The sequence below is a fragment of the Jaculus jaculus genome, chromosome 2 (assembly GCF_020740685.1).
Source record: "Jaculus jaculus isolate mJacJac1 chromosome 2, mJacJac1.mat.Y.cur, whole genome shotgun sequence".
NCBI classification, from domain to species: Eukaryota; Metazoa; Chordata; class Mammalia; order Rodentia; family Dipodidae; genus Jaculus; species Jaculus jaculus.
In genome coordinates, this window is record NC_059103.1 from 98,163,503 (window position 1) to 98,182,145 (window position 18,643).

At 42.1% G+C, this 18,643-nt stretch overlaps 1 protein-coding gene across 4 annotated transcripts in view; it reads left to right on the forward strand.

The window, feature by feature from the left end:
* The first annotated feature begins 14,045 nt into the window (after positions 1–14,045).
* Positions 14,046–18,643, forward strand: part of Ppa2 (inorganic pyrophosphatase 2) — an 81,989-nt gene continuing 77,391 nt past the window's right edge. For 2 of the 4 annotated variants that reach the window (XM_045143723.1, XM_045143724.1), the window contains exon 1: positions 14,991–15,120. In XM_045143723.1, coding sequence (XP_044999658.1) covers positions 15,006–15,120 — 115 coding nt within the window. In that variant the 5' untranslated portion in view covers positions 14,991–15,005. Of the gene's footprint in view, positions 14,215–14,990; positions 15,121–18,643 lie in introns of those variants that run through there. The other 2 variants (XM_045143722.1, XM_045143725.1) reach the window with 2 other exon arrangements.

The window sequence follows — 18,643 nt, forward strand, 5'->3', positions numbered from 1 at the left end:
ACATCTTAGTTATCTATTTGTCTAATGACAGACATCTGGGTTGATTTCAGCTCTTGGCTATTATGTCCATTCATCGTTTTAAGGTATTCATTTTTGCCTATATGTGAAGCAGGGATAAGGGAATAAAAGAATATAACCTGTCATAATATATGTATAAAATAAAATTAAAAAAAAGAAATTGTGAGTGGAAGTTATTTTAATTACTAATTGTAAAGTTTTCTTTTACTTAAGAAAATTATTTCTTAGGTATTGCAAAAAATTAAAGTGATTTCATCACATAAGTCTAACCACCAGCATATGGTAGTAGTTAGTTTTCTCAAGGGAAATACTATTTAAAATTTTTTTTTGTTTATTTTTATTTATTTGAAAGTGACAGACAGTGAGAGAGAAAGGCAGAGAGAGAGACAGAATGGGCATGCCAGGGCCTCCGGCCACTGCAACCAAACTCCAGACACATGCACCCCCTTGTGCATCTGGCTAACGTGGGTCCTGGAGAATCGAACCTTGAACCGGGGTCCTTAGGCTTCACAGGCAAGCACTTAACCACTAAGCCATCTCTCCAGCCTGAGAAATACCATTGATCTCTTAATGAAGTTGATGATATCATGATATGAAATCCATCCAAAAGTGTCTGAGAAAACTAGTTAAATAGGTCTGGAGGGATGGCTTAGTGGTTATGGCATTTGCCTGAGGATCCACATTAGCCAGATGCACAAGGGGGTGTATGCATCTTGAGTTTGTTTGCAGTGTCTGGAGGCTCTGGCATGCCCATTCTCTCTCTTTCTCTCTCTCTCTCTCTCTCCCTCCCTCTTTCTGTCTGTGTTGAAACTATATGTCTCCCTCTGCTAATTTCTGAGTCTCTCTTCTGCTCTTCTTGGGTATTGTTTACCAGGATGCTCCCCATATTCTGTCTCAGGATCTGCTTCTCCCTGGAGAATCCTATCTGAGATAAATATATATTTAATATATTTTCAAAATATCTTCTCAGGCAGTGTTCTTCTGCAAGTACTGCTTTCATATTCAGTATTTGCATATTCTCTGACCCATGCCACTCTTCTTTTGGCTTGTTATCTATCTTTCATTTAGCTGTCAAATGAAGTATTGAATCCTTATAGAGACCATTTTTAAGCCTCAGTCCAAATCACCCTCTGTTGTAGCTTCTTATATTTTCCTTCATCGTATTTATTTCAGTATTTTTTAAATTTCAGCTTTTAATCCTACCAATAGGTTGACTTAATTATTTGTTTAATGCTTGGATCTCTTACTAGCCTTTAATTACCATGGCCAGATCATTTTTTTTTTCTATTTTTCCACTGTTCTATATCCAGCTAATATCCTATTTTCTGACCAATAATGCCTTTTTAGTAAAATATTAATCAAATGAATGAAGGACTGGATGAAGAAGGGAGATAAAGGAAATACTGTTTTAATAAAAACATTATTTTAGGGGCTGGAGAGATGGCTTAGTGGTTAAGTGCTGCCCTGTGAAGCCTAAGGACCCCGGTTCGAGGCTTGATTCCCTAGAACCTGTGTAAGCCAAATGCACAAGGTGGTGCATGCATCTGGAGTTAGTTTGCAGTGGCTGGAGGTCCTGGCATGTCCATTCTTTCTCTCTCTCTTGCTCTCTCACTCTGTCTCTTTCTGTCTGTCTGTCTGTCTGCCTCTCTCAAATAAATAAATATAATAAACAAAAAACATTATTTTAAAACAAAGAAAAAAAAACCTCAGCTACTAAGTTTCTAACTCTCCCCATCACAGGTATCAACAACTGAAATTATTAGCCTGGTCTGCACTTTTTGAGGGACTCCAAGATGCTTTTGTGAGGTGGGCATGAGGCCTGCTGTAAATTAATCCTGTCTACATTTTCTTGCAATGGCTTACATAAAATTTATTTCAAGGAATTGCCTTTAGAACCCAGAGTTCTTTGAATCCAGTTTGAAGCCTATTACTCCATGTAATTAGAATATTACAATGTAGAAATAAATAGAAGTTCTGCAGTGAAATCATTTAAAAACAAAATTAATTTCTACTGCTCAAGAGCTATGACAAAAATCTAAAAAGTATGCAGAGAAAATGAGTCGTCTCATTAGATTTTATTCAGGGCCTATTACTATCAACTTAGTAGCTGAATCCTTGAATTGAATCAGTATTACCATGACTTAACATTTATAATATTACAAGGAAGTTGTGATGTCATTGGAGCTGAAACTTCTCATGATTATTTTAGAAGCTGTAATAATACTTAAGCAAGCAAAACGTTCTGCTCTGTTGATCCCATTTAACAATATGTAGTTAAATCAGATGTAATTTCTTGAATGATGGATATATATATATATATATATATATATGCATATTTCAACATTTCAACATTTCAACAGATCCAATAATGTTGCCCATGGGGGTGAATCGAATAAAGATGGTCAAGAACCCCATAAGCAGTTTGTTCAAACTTTTTAGACATACATATACACACACGCATATATATATAAATTTTATTTTGGCCAATTTAGTAAATAGTCAGAAAAACTTAATACCAAACATATTCTGTAAATCATAGGAATATCAGAGAAACAGTGTATCTGCTCTTTTCTGTTTTCAAGAGGTGGCTGGGCCTCAGGACATGGCTTGTTTTCACGTAGATGAAATCAGTTTGAAAAGAGTTTCTACATGCTAACAGCACCTCTTTTCTTCCAGGCAGGAGGAAATGAAGCTTATTTCTCATCTCTCAAGCTATTACGTCTATTTGCTCGGTGAGCATGATTCTTGGACCACTGGTTTTATTGAGAGTTGGATCAACATCTAATATAACATTAGAAAAAAATATATAAAAGATGACTACAATTTGATCTTTAATTGGGTAGTCTTAAGGAAGAATCCAAAGCACTAATGTGGTTGCTTTTATTTTCTTGTTTGCTTTGCCTTTCATTATTCTCTTATTCAGCTCTTCCACCAAAGTCTTTCTAGAGGCATAGGAGAAGGAATGTATGCCCCTTTGAGTTGCAATCTTTTCTGCATTTCTGAGAAAGAAATTAAGGGGGGGGGGTCAGTGAGCTTGGATTTGATTTTTAAAAGTTGGTAATTTGTGATTTATTTTCTTTAACTTCTGGCTAAAAATGCATTTATGAAAGGAGACAGCAAAGGCCACTATAGTTGTGACTATAAAATTTCACTACCTTACAAATGGAATATAGTTGTAACATCACTTTCAATTTCAATTGTCTCTAAATATAATTTATACCCATAACTACTTCAAAGTTATGATAATAACCAGATCTGTTACTATGTCTAGTCATTTAATGCCTAAATGAAAGAGCAGATATGTTATTAGATCACAAAGACTTTTTGAAAATGTTTTATAATATGTTTAAATGTAATTTATTTCTTTGTATGTATGTATGTGTGTGTGCACACATGCCACACACATGTGGAGGTTGGAGGACAACCTCAGGGTGTGAGCCTTGTCTTCCATCTTGTTTGATTCCTCTTTTTTTTTTTTTTAACTTTAAAAAAAATTTTATTTTACTTTATTTTTTCTCAATTTTTAAACATTTTCCATGATTATAAAAAATATCCCATGGTAATCCCCTCCCCTCTTTTGCCCTTTGAAATTCCATTCTCCATCATATCCCCTCCCCATCTCAATAAGTCTCTCTTTTATTTTGATGTCATGATCTTTCCCTCCTCTTATGATGGTCTTGTGTAGGTAGTATCAGACACTGTGAGGTCATGGATATCCACGCCATTTTGCGTCTGGAGGGAGCATATGGTAAGGAGTCTTACCCTTCCTTTGGCTCTTACATTCTTTCCTCCACCTCTTCCGCATTAGACCCTGAGCCTTGGAAGGTGTGATCGAGATGTTACTCGGTACTCTGGTCACTTCTTTCCAGCACCATGATACCTTCTGAGTCATCCCAAGGTCACTGCCATCTGAAAAGAGAAGATTCTCTACTCAAAGTGAGAGTAGCATTAATATAAGGGTATAAATATTAAGAGAATATTAAGAGAAGGGCTTACTGGGCAGTTTGATAAGCATAGTATATACACTTATCCAGACATCAGCAGATGTTACACCCCTAGGGCTTATGACTACCCCTGTTTTAAGTTTTCAGTATCAGGGATGTATTCCCTCCCTTGGAGCGGGCCTCCAGTCCAATTGTTTCCATGAGACAGGATTCCTCTTGTAATGCAGGACTAGCTGGCCTGTGAGCTTTGGGATACTCCAGTTTCCCATTGCCAACGTCACATTATGATTAGGATATGTGCACTGCTTGTTCTTGGCTGTACTTGGTTTCCAGGGTTCTGAACTTAAATTGTCAGGTTTGAGCAGCAAGTGATTTTTTAACCAATGAGCCGTCATTCCAGCCTCACTTTCTTCTTTGTGTATTTTATGCACTTAAAAACATTACCTTGGAAAACATTTCAACAGATCCAATAATGTTGCCCATGGGGGTGAATCGAATAAAGATGGTCAAGAACCTCATAAGCAGTTTGTTCAAACTTTTTAGACCTAATTTTTTGATTAAAAAATTTTGAGGCTAAATTCACATGACATACTACTATTTTAGAGTCTATAACTTAGTACCAGCTAGTATAGTCACAATGTGTGAAACCACCACTGCCTTCTGCTTTTGCAACATTTTCCTCACCTCAAAAGCAAAGCACGTATCTTTTAAGTTATTCTCCATTTCCCCTCTCCTTCCTTCTTCAGCAACCACTAATCTCCTGTCTAGCTGTATAGATTTGCTTATCCTAAACATTTCACATGAAAGGGATCATAGAATATGTAATCTCTTGTGCTTGTCTTCTTTCACTTAACATTTGTCAGTATATATCTCAATTTGTGTGCTCAACAACAAAAAAACCCATCTACTTGTTGGCCATATCTATATCCTCTCTGGAGAAATGTCTATGTAGGTCTGTTTCACATTGAAAATAATATTTTTATTTATTTACTTGCAGGCAGAGAGAAAGAGAGACAGATAGCATAGGCGCTGTATCAGACTGCTTTAGGTTCACTGAGATGAACTTCCAGACCAGGCACAGTTATGGAGGAAGGGATATTTATCGAAGTTTATAGATCCAGGGGAAGTTCCATAATGGCAAAAGAAGCTGGCCTGCCTTCACAGGCCCAAGCAGACAGAGAGAAGCACAAACCTAAAGCCACATAGCACAGCACACTTCCAGCTAAGCACACTTTGCATATCTTTAGATTGAAATCTGAAGCCCACCACCACACCTAAAGATCCACCCAGTGATGTTGCCTCCAGCCAGGTGGCTGCAGATGCAAACTACAAACAAATAAAAAACTGAATATGGTGGGGGCATCTATTCAAACCACCACAGGTGCCAAGTCCTCTTGCTGCTGCCAACTTCAGACGCATGCACCATTTTGTGCATTTGGCTTTACATGGGTGCTGGAGAACGGAACCTGAGCTGGTAGCTTTGCAAGCACCTTTACCTGCTGAGCCATCACTCTAGGCCAGCTGTATTTTTTTTTTTTTTCGAGGTAGGGTCTTTCCCTATCCCAGGCTGACCTGGGTAATCTCAGGGTGGCCTCGAACTCATGGTGATCCTCCTACCACTGCCTCTTGAGTGCTGGGATTAAATGCAGGTGCCACTACACCCGGCCCAGCTGTACAGGTTCAGAGACGAAAGAGAGCTTCTGCTATGTTTTTCTGGCCTCCCCTTGTGTGCATATCAGACACATGAACACACATACATGCCTACACCAAATATATCCCATACCACACCTATGCAAAAAAAAAAAAAAAAAAATCCAGGATTCCTATGGCTTGTTGGCCAGCTAGTATAGCTGAATCAGTGAGCTCTAGGTACAGTGTGAGACACTGCCTCAAAAAATAAAATGGAGGGGCTAGAGAGATGGCTTAGCAGTTATGGCGCTTGCCAATTTAGCCTAAGGACCCAGGCTCAATTCCTCAGTACACATATATGCCAGATGCACAAGGTAGGCACAAGTGTCTGGAGTTATTGTACAGTGGCTAGAGGACCTTGTGTACCCATTCTCTCTCTCTCTCTCTCTCTCTCTCTCTTTCTCTCTCACTGCCTCTCTCAAGTAAATAAATGAAGAAAAATTATTCTAAAAAGTCAGATTATTTTTTCACTTACACAAATATCTGGTGAGATAGTTGAAAGCAATGCAAGACACACAGCAGCTCTGTCTTGTGTCAGGCTCTCTTTTGAATTACAGAATCCCTGACCCCTACACTAAATGGTAGTAATGCTTTTTAATCATTATGACATCAGAAAATGTCACAATGTCAAAGATGCCTCGTTGGTGGCAGTACTACCTCTTTAACAACCTTTGACCTTTGAAATTTCTCTGAGGGTTCATGATATATTCATAAAATTAAATGAAGTTCTGTATTCTATGTTGTCATAGAAGGTTGGCTATTTAAACATATACATAATATTTTTTTAAGTGTTACTTTTACCCCCAAAGTGTTGATGAGTAATTTAGATGGCCCTGCAAGCTTTAAAGGCAGTCATTTTACTCAACACAATAAAACTTCTTAAAATTCCATTTGAAATTTCTACTCTTCTTAAAGCTCCTCTCATTGCTCAATATTTTTAAAGGGTTTTAATTTGTATTTATTTATTTTATTATTTATTTTTGAGACATAGAAAGGAGAGACAAAGAAGGAGAGAATGGGCATGCCAGGGCCTCTAGCCACTGCAAACAAATTCCAGACTTGTTGGGCCTTGAGAGGCCCGGGCGTGAGGTCTAGTGGAACTTCCTTAGCCTAGCTAAAGTTTGGTGATCTGCCTCAGGCCAGCTATGCCTAATGGCTCCTGGCCTGCTACTTCCGCATAGGAGTTGGAATTCCGGTGAGCGCGCTTGGAACCAATCATCTCAAAGATTGCGGTTTACTATTGTTCTTTACCTCTCCCCCATCCTAGAATCGCCACCTTCATTCCCAACATTATATAGGCAACTGCTTGTAACAATAAAGCAAGTTCCTGCTTGGACAAGAGTCCCGACTCAGTATGGTTTTTCTCCGGTGACTAGGAGAGATTCTGAGTCGTCAGACATTCATCCCTTCTTCCTCAACCCCTTTGGAGGAACCAGCTGGCCTGGTCGTTCCTCAGCACTACCTACCCACCGGGGAGGAGCCCACCACAGACACATGTGCCACCTTGTGCCACCTTGTGCATCTGGCTTACATGGGACCTAGAGAATTGAACCTGGGTTCTTAGGCTTTGTAGGCAAGCACCTTAACCACTAAGCCTTCTCTCCAGCCTTCATTTCTCAAGTTTTACCATTCACTTATTGCAGCCAAACTGGCTTCAGGTGAAAATAAAAGTGCATGACAACATCTGTCCCCTACCTCCAGATGACACAGACTCTTCAAAGTATTATCTAAAAGTTAGTAAGGGCAGGATAGGCAAACAGGAGGATAAAAATCTTTCCTCCATTTAACCAGATGAAGCATTTTGTCTTTTATATGATGTGCAGGTTGACTAAATTCAAATTCATTGTCTTGAGTTGAAAGTTTAACAGTGTGATGGTTAATCACTGGTTGTCAACTTGACAGGGTTTAGAATCTCCATGAAAACATCTCTGATCATGTTTGTGAGGGATTTTCTAGATTAGATTAGTGTAGGAAGACCCATCCTAACTGTGGGAGGTACCATCTCATTGGCTAAGTTCCTGGACTGAATAAAAAGAGAAAGTTAGCTGAGTGTGCAGCAATCTCTCTCTCTACTTCCTCCCAAAGGATATGATCTCAGCATGCTGTTTCTGCCATTATTTTCCCTCCATAGCAGCAGTTCACTTCACAATGCTGAGATAAACCTCCAAACCAGGCACAGTTATGAAAGGGATGGGATATATTGAAGCAGATTGAGAGGAAGTTACATAATGATAGAAGAAGGTGGTCTTCTGTCACAGGTCCACACAGAAAAACCATCATCAGCACCACAAGAAAGTACACTACAGGAAACCCCAGTCAGAGCCCAAACACTTTGCGTAGCTTTAGCTGAAATTTCCAGACCCACCCCTAAACACCTTGGGGACCATAGGTTGTACGCACAGTGATACCAAGTTATAAGCTTGAATAAAACTCCTAAATCTATTGGGGAATATCCATTCAAACTATCACACCCACCAAGACAAATTTTACCCTCCGAACTGTAAGGCAAAATGAACATTTTTCTTCCTTAAGTTGCTTCTGGTCAGGTATTTTTTGCCCAGCAATGAGAAAGTGACAGATACAAATGGCAAGTCTTTACAACATTTGTGATTCTTCCACAGTCATTCCAAGCATTGTCAAGATGAGTGACGCTGTGAGCTCTGTTTCTGTCAATGTTCTTGAAGTTTTCCTATCTTGCTCAGACATTTCTTGTTAAAGCATGGGACTATTAAAAGCTGTTCTCCATGCTGCTAATGGAATCACCAGTAATTATCATAGTTGGGCACTGTATGAAAATAAAACTGTGCTCCCAAGCATTGATTAAACTTGTTGTGCCTAGATTCATTTGCAGAACACACAGCCCGTAAGAGGTAACTGCTCTAACTAACTGCTCTCATAAACAATGAGTGTACCACAAGGTACACAATGTCCTTTGAAGGCAAGATTAAGAGGTCAAGCAACCTTGATTATCTCAACTAGGTACCGTTATTTACATGCAAGGCATGCAGCCAATTTCAGACAGGCAGGGCAACCATTACCCAAGAAACTTTTCCATTTCATCAGAAGATGTGACATCAAGTGAGAAATCATATCAGAACAAGGACTAATGCTTCATCATCTTTTTAAGGTTTTTTATTGACAGCTTCCATAATTATAGACAGTTAAACCATGATAATTCCTTCCCCCACTTTCCCTTACACAAATACATCCTCCATTATATCTTCTTCCTCCCTCAGTTAGTCTCTTTTATTTTGATGTCCTCATCATCTTTTCAAGTAGGAGGAAACATCAAGAAGGAAGAAATAAACTCTTTAATTTCAGTCCTTCAATAGGCATGTCTTTCTTATTGCTTTCTGGACTTATTACTGCTGGTAGTTTTTTTTTTTGTTTTTTTATTTATTTATTTATTTGAGAGTGACAGACACAGAGAGAAAGACAGATAGAGGGAGAGAGAGGGAATGGGCGCACCAGGGCTTCCAGGCTCTGCAAACAAACTCCAGATGCGTGCGCCCCCTTGTGCATCTGGCTAACGTGGGACCTGGGGAACCGAGCCTCGAACCGGGGTCCTTAGGCTTCACAGGCAAGCGCTTAACCGCTAAGCCATCTCTCCAGCCCCTGCTGGTAGTTTTTGAAAGGTTGGAAGGTGGAACTTCACAACTGTCTCTTTGAGGAACTTTCTGGTAAAAGAGTGATTGAAGCATGGTGACACTCACGCTTTATATCTCTGCAAGCTTCTCTGGAGTTGTTCCTTAAAAATATTTTGATTTTTGTCATGGTGGTGGAATAATGCATGCAGACACCTAGTACTTAAGATTTATGTATTCTGGGCTGTAGGCACAGACTCAGAGACACACTGGCCCTTAGACCTGCTTTGTCTAGCTTCTCACTAGACTTTGTTCTAGGTCCTGGCTTTCTCTGATTGCTCAAGGAGCAATGGCGTTGATAGTGCACAATGGCTTCTTTAAGTACCTGGAAGTTAAGAATGTCTTTAAAAAAATGAATTTTCAGGTATTCATATGATAGTACAAAGCTATGAAAATAACTTTTAAAACATTTCTTTAGATATCAGACATCTTAAAAATTGACCCAATAGAATTGAGGTTTTAGAGATTTTTGATTTACTGTGGTCTCTCAGATGGCTAGAAGCATCAGGCTCATTGAAATCCCCCTTTTCATTTGGACCAAATAGATATTTCCTTCATTCAAGGTATTTAGAGCTATGTTCTGATATTTGCATTGATTAATCTTTTCAAGAATTTTCTCTTTTTTTCCATATATTTTATTTTTTAATTTTTATTAGCATTTTCCATGATTATCAAAAAAATCCCATGTTAATTCCCTCCCTCCCCTCCCCCACACTTTCTCCTTTGAAAGAATTTTCTTATAGGTATGGAACTAACAGACTTATGAGATCTATGAGATACAAAAAAAAAAAAAAAAAAGCAATTACCAGTGAATTAGTGAATTACTGCCTTGTTTAGAAACTCTTTGTGGTTATTTGAATGTAAATGGTCCCATAGCCTCAGGCATTATTTATTTATGAGAGAGAGAGAGAGAGAGAGAGGGGGGGGGAGAGAGGGAGAGAATGGGCACACCAGGGCTTCTAGCCACTGCACCATCTTGTGCATCTGGCTTAAAACGGTTCTGGGGAATCAAACCTGGGTTCTTAAGCTTCACAGGCAGGAGTCTTAACTGCTAAGCCATCTCTCCACCCTGTGTCAGGCATTTTGATTAATCTTTAGCAGGTAGAGACTGGCTGGAGGAAGTGTGTCAGTAGGGGTGAATCCTGAGTTTAAACCTATTAGGGTGTAGAAAGCCAGCTTGAGCTCTGGCTGTTTGTGTCAACTGTCTGTTATGGATATATGATGAAATAAGATGGCCCATTTTGTGCCATGATAAAGCTTATTCTGGAATCTATAAGCCTGAAATAAAACCCTTTTCTCCCATAGGCTGCTTCTGGTCAAGTAGTTGTCCCAACAACAACAAGGTAATTTGCAATCTTTCAGACACAAAATGGTCTTAATATTCATGACCTCACAGTGTCTGACAGTACCTACACATAGTAGGAGGAAAATATGATGACATAAAAATAAAAGAGATACTAATTGAAAGGGAAAGGGAATTTGATGGAAGGTGGATTTGAGGAATGGGCATGGAGGAGAAAATTATCATGATTTATTGTCTATAATTATGGAATCTGTCAATAAAAAGTTTCTAAAAAGAAGGTACCTGCAACAGAAAATTGGAACCAGGGGATGAAGAGATGGTTTATTGGTTAAGGTGCTTGTTTGTGAAGTTTAAGGACCCAGTTTCAATTCCCTAGTACCCACATGAGCCAGATGCATAAGGTGGTGCATGCATCTGGAGTTCGTTTGCAGTGACTAGAGGTCCTGGCACACCCATTCTCTCTCTCTCTTTCTCTCCAATAAGTACATAAAATATTTTTAAACATTGGTACCTTCAAAGGAGAAAGTGTGGGGGGGGAAGGAGGGAATTAACATGGGATTTTTCTTTTCTTTTTTATAATCATGGGAAATGCTAATAAAAACTAAAAAAAAAAAAAAAAAAGAAAAGAAAAAAAAATTGGTACCAGAAGTGGTGTCATTGCTAGAGAACCCTAATAGAGATGTAAGTAGAGCTTGATGGACTATTATGGTGAGAATTTGAAAATACCAAATGCAGAGAGAATTGTGGACTCTGAAGTCTTGGCTTATGAAGTTTCAAAGAGGAAGGAGGGAACTTTATTGGAACTGGGCTGCTGGTGGAAAGGCTGGCTGCATTCTTCCAACCATATCTTGAGAGACTGAGCAAGATTGAATTTAAAAATGCACTGGTATGCTTGACAGGGGGTATAGAACATAAAGATAAAAAATGCACAGTTTATCATAGGAAAGATTTGAGAAATTTTGAAGTTAAAGGCACAAAGAATGATCTTAAGTTACTAAGCTGCAATTAGGGTGAGGAGATTACCACCATTAAAGGTGGGCCAACTATTTTGCATGGGGATAATTGGAAAGATGCACTGAGGATAAAAACCACCCATGGAAGGTTAAAGCTAGTAAGAATGCAATGCTTTTGAAAAGAGGGGTCTTAAAAGATGACTGGCGAAGGAGTACCCTGCTCTTTAAGGTCAGGCTTTATCTTCCCCTGGATGTATAAATTTGGCTGTTTCCCACCTGGTACTGGTTTTGGAAGCCTGGAAATGCAGGTCAGAGGGTCATGAAGTGCATACAGTTCCAGGAGCCACTGAAATGCGGCAGTGTGAAGGCAGCTTGAAATACTTGTATGTAGGCCTAGTGATGCCCATTGCATGGAGCTATGAAGATGAACCATGAGTTACAATGGGGACTCCAGATTTTGGATACCAGGATTGTGGGACAATTGACAAGATCTGTTGGCTTGGGATGAAGTTTTCCTCTAGCTTTGAGCAGCCGAACTTGAGGTATGGAATTGGAAACTCTGAGACTTCATCTCTTGCTGCAGATGTTAAGACTTGGAACTGGAAATATTTGATATTTGCCTGTTATTGTCTTGCATTGGTCTCATCTCCCCTTGTTATGCCTTCTCTTCACAATGGGAATGTTTACTCTGTGCCATTAAGTGTTGGGAGCATGTAACTTATGTTTTGATTTTACAGGGCTCACAGTTAAGAGCCAGTCTTGAATCTGAGACTTTGAACTTTTTTTTTTTTTTGAGGTAGGGTTTCACATTAGTCCAGGCTGACCTGGAATTGACTATGTAGACTCAGGGTGGCCTCAAACTCACAGTGATTCTCCTACCTCTGGCTCTTGTGTGCTGGGATTCAAGGCATGCGCCACCATGCCTTACGAGACTTTGAACTTTTGAACAGTATTAAAGTTAGCAAAGGCTATGTGGAATTTTGAAGTTGGACTGAATGTCTTTTTCATTGTGAGGTGATCATGAGTCTATAGGAGCCAGGGTCGTAATGCAGTGGTTTGAATGAAAGTAACCCCATAACCTTAGGTATTTTTGATTAATCTTCCTACTTAATCAGAGGTCTAGTGGAGGAGGTGTGTCACTAGTGTCAGACCTTGAGTCCAACCTTACTCCGTGTGTAGAGGGTCAGCTTGAGCTCTGGCTGTTCATTTCATCTTTCTTCTATGGGTGTGTGACCAAGTGAGCCAGCTTTGTTCACCACGAGGAAGCTTCTCCTGGAACCCGTAAGTGTGAAATAAACCCCTTCTTCCCATAAGCTGCTTCTGGTCAGGTCCCAGAATAAGAAGGTAACTGCAACACTCATCCTATTTATATTAAATGCTGTAAATTTGGATCTAAAATTGGTTGCTATTCAATATCTGTATGTATGAAAACTTCAGTTTCAAATAAAATATTCAAAACTTCAAAGGGGGATTCTGAGAATTTAACCTTTTTTAGGTGTGAGCGGTGAAGGCAAAAAAAAAAATCTGTAAATGGAAAATTAGGACATTTGCTTGCAAATAAAGCTAGACAATATGTCCTCAATAGCAGTAAAGAATAGCATGTTAAAATTAAAGAGTGAAATCATCCATGCATAGGAACCAGCCACATAGTTCCACACTATTCCAATGACTAATCATTTTTTTAGCCTAGACTGTAAAACTTAGCCAAGTAGGCTGAAGCTCATTAAGGCAATCGGTGTTAGGTGCAAGTGTATTACATTTAGAAGAGCATTTAGAAGCAGCAGTGGTACAGTCAGTATTTGTTACGAACTAGAATAACAATGGTGTTTACTGAGTGTGGAAATATAAGCAAATAGTAGCAGAAAGTAATAACACACTTTCTAAATGTAGTGACCTTGTTATTATTGGTTGGTGTGCATGGTGGTACATGTCTGTGATCCCAGCAGTGAGAAAGCTGAGGCAGGAGGATCTTGAGTTTGAGGCCAGCCTGGGCTACCTTGTTTGATGAAAAAGGAAAAAAGAGATGGAGGTGGAGAAGGAAAACAGAAGTGGACATTCTTAGAGAAGTAGTGTATTCAGTTTCTGGGAAGTCATCTGTCGTTTGGTTAAATATTAAAAGGTCTATGGAGAAGGTGGCAGTTGAGGAGGAAATCACATAGGGCTGTTGCTAAGTCTGTGTCAAGGTCACGCTTTTAGAAGACCTAATCATGTTTCACGGTGACGGGCTCCTGGGTTGGTTGGACAGGGACTTAGAACAGTTTCGAGCACAGTGTAATCAATACTGCATTACTGGAATGTAATGAACATAAGATAGACTGATGGCATCTGCATGAATCCGGGGGCTAGCAGCGGGGCGCTGGCCTTTGCCAAGCAGGCAGGCCTTCGGCATGGTGCCGGAAGTGACGACTCCAGACGGCAGGGGGCGCCGGCGAGCGGCCGGGCGCAGCACAGGCGCGCGAGGACCAACGCTGCCGCCGTCGCTGCCTGGAACGCCATGCGCGCGCTGCTGCGGAGCGCCGGCCGCGGGTGGCGTGTGGGGGTCGCCGCCGCGGGCAGCCTGCGGGGGCCCGGGAGCGCCGGAGGCGGGCCGCGCCGCGCCATGGCCCTGTACCGCGCGGAGGAGCGCGGCCAGCCCCGCTCGCTGGACTACCGTGTCTTCTTCAGTGAGTAGCCCGCGGCCGGAGGCTGAGGGTAGCCGGCCGAGGGCGCGGGGCGGAGCCGTGTGTGCTCCGAGCCCAGCGGGGGCCGTGGGCGGGGCTTCGCCGTCTGTGCTGGGAGCGGGGGCCGCGGTGGGCGGAGCTTCGCAGTCTGTGTCCTTCTGCTGGGAGCGGTGGGCGGAGCTTCGCCGTCTGTGTCTGCTGGGAGCGGGGGCCGCGGCGGGCGGAGCTTCGCAGTCTGTGTCCTTCTGCTGGGAGCGGTGGGCGGAGCTTCGCCGTCTGTGTCTGCTGGGAGCGGGGGCCGCGGCGGGCGGAGCTTCGCAGTCTGTCCTGCTGGGAGTGGTGGGCGGAGCTTCGCCGCCTGTGTCTGCTGGGAGCGGGGGCCGGGGTGGGCGGAGCTTCGCTATCTCCTGGGAGCGATGGGCGGAGCTTCACCGTCTGCTGGGAGCGGGGGCCGGGGTGGGCGGAGCTTCGCTGTCTCCTGGGAGCGATGGGCGGAGCTTCACCGTCTGTGCTGGGAGCGGGGGCCGGGGTGGGCGGAGCTTCGCAGTCTGTCCTGCTGGCAACGGTGGGCGGAGCTTCGCCGTCTGTGCTGGGAGCGGGGTCGCGGCGGGCGGGGCTTCGCCGTCCAAGTCCGCCTCCTCCGAGCCCGGCGTGTTCCCGAGCGGTGGGCGGTGCCCGGGTCGCGGGCCGGCGGGGTCACCGCTTCGGGCGCCGGAAGGGAGGTGGCGCTTCCTGTCGCTAGCCGCGGGCCTGTGCGCAGGCCTGTAGAACTTTGCAGAAACTTGCATTTACCGATGAGGGAGGGGATGGAAGGGAGGGGTGCTAATGAATGTGAGCGAGGAGGCGCAGTGACGCACGTCCGACAATGGCTGAAGGAAGCTTGTCGCTGTGTCTGCCAACTAAATATAGGTGAATGAATGAAAAACGTGCTACCCACAAGTTTCGTACCCTGGAAGCCAGTGGGATTCCTGTTCACTCCTCTTCCAACCCTCCAAATTGAAGGGGCCCAGAGGGCGACCGAACCGGCCTCCCCAGACGGAAATGCGCCTTTTCGGGCTCAGGTTTTCCTGCACCGCGAGCCTCCCCGTGGAAGCTAACCTGTGATGTGGAAAGAGCAGTGGGTTGAGCTGCCTTCTCGCCCCGTTGACTTCAGAGCCTGTTTCAGCCTTGCCCTGTTGCACGGGGAGATTGAAGAAATTTAGTTTTGTCCTGCAGGACCCCCTCCCCTCGGTGAATTTCTGGACTTGGAAAGCTTTGGTTTTTCTCCTCTGTAGAATAAGGCAGCAAAAATTGCATTGTGGGGGCTGGGAGGATGCCTAACGAGTTACACTTACTTGTAAAGCCTAAAGGCCTGGATTCGATTCCCCAGTTCCCACTGAAAGCCAGATGCACAAAGTTGCTTGTGTATCTGGACTTCATTTTCTTTTTCCCTTCCTTCCTTCCTTCCTTCCTTCCTTCCTTCCTTCCTTCCTTCCTTCCTTCCTTCCTTCTTTCTCTCTCGCGCTCTCTCTCTCTCTCTCTCTCTCTCTCTCTCTCTTTCTTTTTTTGTTTTTAAAAGAGCGAGAGAGAGAATTGGCCAGGGCCTCTGCCGCTGTAATCGAACTCCAGACACTGGGTCACCTAGTGGGCATGTGCGACCTTGGGTTTGTTTCCTTTGTGCTTCTAGTTTAGGTTGGATCTGGAGAGTCAAACATGGGTTCTGAGGCTTCTCAGGCAAGCACCTTAACCGCCAAGCTATCTTTCCAGCCCTGAAGCTCGTTTTCATTGGCAAGATGCTGTAGCATGCCCTCTGTCTTTTTGTCTCTCCTCTCTTCCCCCTCCTTCCCTGTCTTTGATTACAAACAAATTTACAGTGTGTATGTGAAGTACTAACAGGGCTGAAAGTGAAAGTTAAATACTACTTATAACTATAATCATTTATACCTCCAATTTATAGTTAGCCTTCCAGGGCTTAGGATCAAGGATTATTTTATAAGGGAGCTTATTTGAATTCTTGTAACTTGTAGTGAATTTTCTCTTTTCTTTAAAGTTGGTCACTATTTTCTCATTTATACCACCCATCCCCCGCCCATTCTTTGGACTGAGAAGGCTTAAGAAAGTTGAGGCATGGTGGCCCACACCTGGAATCCCAGGACATGGGAGGCAGAGGCAGGAGAATGACAAATTGGAGACCAGCCTAAGTTACAAATGGAAACCTTGTCTCAACTAAAAAAAATTTTAAAAAAAGGAGGAAAAAGAAAGAAACCTTTAACAAGAAGTCTCATTTCTAAATGAATCATGTTTCAAAAGGTTAAGATACAATGATTCTGGGAATGTTTTTCATAGACAAAAAATGATTCTGAATGGCAGTTAGCTTTCTGCTTAATATTGTGAAATTATTCGGTATTTACAATAAGTTAATTACTATGTTATGAACTTGCCTTTTATTTTATTCAGTTAGGTAGATAGAACAAAAGGAGGAGGAAAAATACTGAGACAAATGAGTAAAAACTAGAAAGCAGGGAAGGGTGTTTGAAGGAGAGTCTAAATGTGAGATGGTTGAGTTGAATCATTCCTTAACTAACCACCAGATGGCAACATTGGTCCAGACTGTTTATTAATTTGTGAAAGGCTTGGACAAGTCAATCTACTTGAGGGTGAGTAGGATAAGGGGAAAACCATGATCAAACTGCTCTAAAGTATTAAGTTTTATTTGTTTGAGGGAAAGAGATAGAGAAAGAGAGTGAGAGAATGGGCATGCCAGGGCCTCTAGCAAATGAACTCCAGATGCATATACAACCTTGTGCATCTGGCTTACATGGGTACTGGGGAATTGAACCTGGGTCCTTAGGCTTCACGGGCAAGCACCTTAACCTCTAAGAAATCTCTCCAGCCCCCAAACTGCTTTATATAAAGATTGTCACAATAACTAAAGGAGAAGATCTTAAAGGTACCAATGGTACTATTTGAGGAGACGTAAATGCTGCCTTGATTTCATCGTAAACACATTGCATAAATTACAATGCTAGGCCCATAAATAAATATAAGTTTTTTATGTCCCTTTTAAAAAATGGTCAAATAATGATTATATGCAGTACCAGGTATCTATAAGCAGTACAAGGATAAAATGTGTTTCACTTAAAAGAAAATCATGCCGGGCATGGTGGCACACACCTTTAATCCCAGTGCTTGGGAGGCAGAGGTAGGAGGGTCACCATGAGTTCAAGGCCACTCTGAGACTGCATAGTGAATTCCAGGTCACCCTGAGCTAGAGTGAGACCCTACCTTGAACCACCCCCCCCTCCGAAAAAAAAAGAAGGAAAGATAGAAAAAAAAAACATGAGTGTAGCACTTGTTGCAGTTAACCTTCTTGTTGCTGGCTTAACACACCCTACTGTAGCAGCTTGTGGGAGGAAAGGGTTTAATTTTCCGTATAGAGTCAAGGGGAAGTTCCATGATGGCAGGGGGAAACAATGGCATGAGCAGAGGGTAGACATGACCTCCTGGCCAACATCAGGTAGACAACTGCAGCAGGAGAGTGGGCCAAGCACTGGCAAAGGGAAGCTGGTTATAACACCCATAAGCCCATCCCCAACAATACATCACCTCCAGGAGGCGCCAATTCCAAAATTGCCACCAGTGGAATAGCATTCAGGACACTTAAGTTTATGGAGGTCTCCTGAATCAAACCACCACATTATTGGGTTAAAAATTGCTATCCAGTGTTATTAAAGTGGAAATAGTTTACAAATATAAATTCCTATATATACTCCCAAGTTCCTGAATTGCCAGCACAGGAGGAGGTAGAATATTTTTGAATATATATTTGTTTATTTGAGAGAGAATGGGCATGCCAGGGCCTTTAGCCACTGTAAAGGAACTCCAGACACATGTGCCCCCTTGTGCATGTAGCTTATGTGGGTCCTGGAGAATCAAACTGGGATCCTTTGGCTTCGCAGGCAAACGCCTTAACTGCTAAGGCATCTCTCCAGCCCAAGATGGAATATTTTTGAGCTCCATCTCAATAGTCTCTCTTTATTGCCATTACAAATAATAAATTGGTGTTGAACTTCGTAGAAATGTATTGCAGTGAGACAAGGTGCTAGTGGAGAAAGCATCCTGGATCAGCAGGCCTCTTGGCTGCCTCATTGGCCTTGTTAGTAACTCGTGGCTGATCTTCAACACTTCTTACCTCATTGTATTAAACCATGGACTGACAAGCTTGGGCACAGTAATCATGTTCCAAACTATTTTTAGTTGCACCCAAGCATCATTTGAGATATTATTAGGTTTCTTTCACATGGAAGGCTTCATAATTTAATAAGTTAGAGTGCTTCTCATTTTATTACCTTCTTGGAAGATAATAATGTTCATATTAAAGTTTTGGAAAATTCTCATGTCGGGTAACTTGCCCCATACTTTTGAACGTGGAGTGCATATTTCTCAGAACATC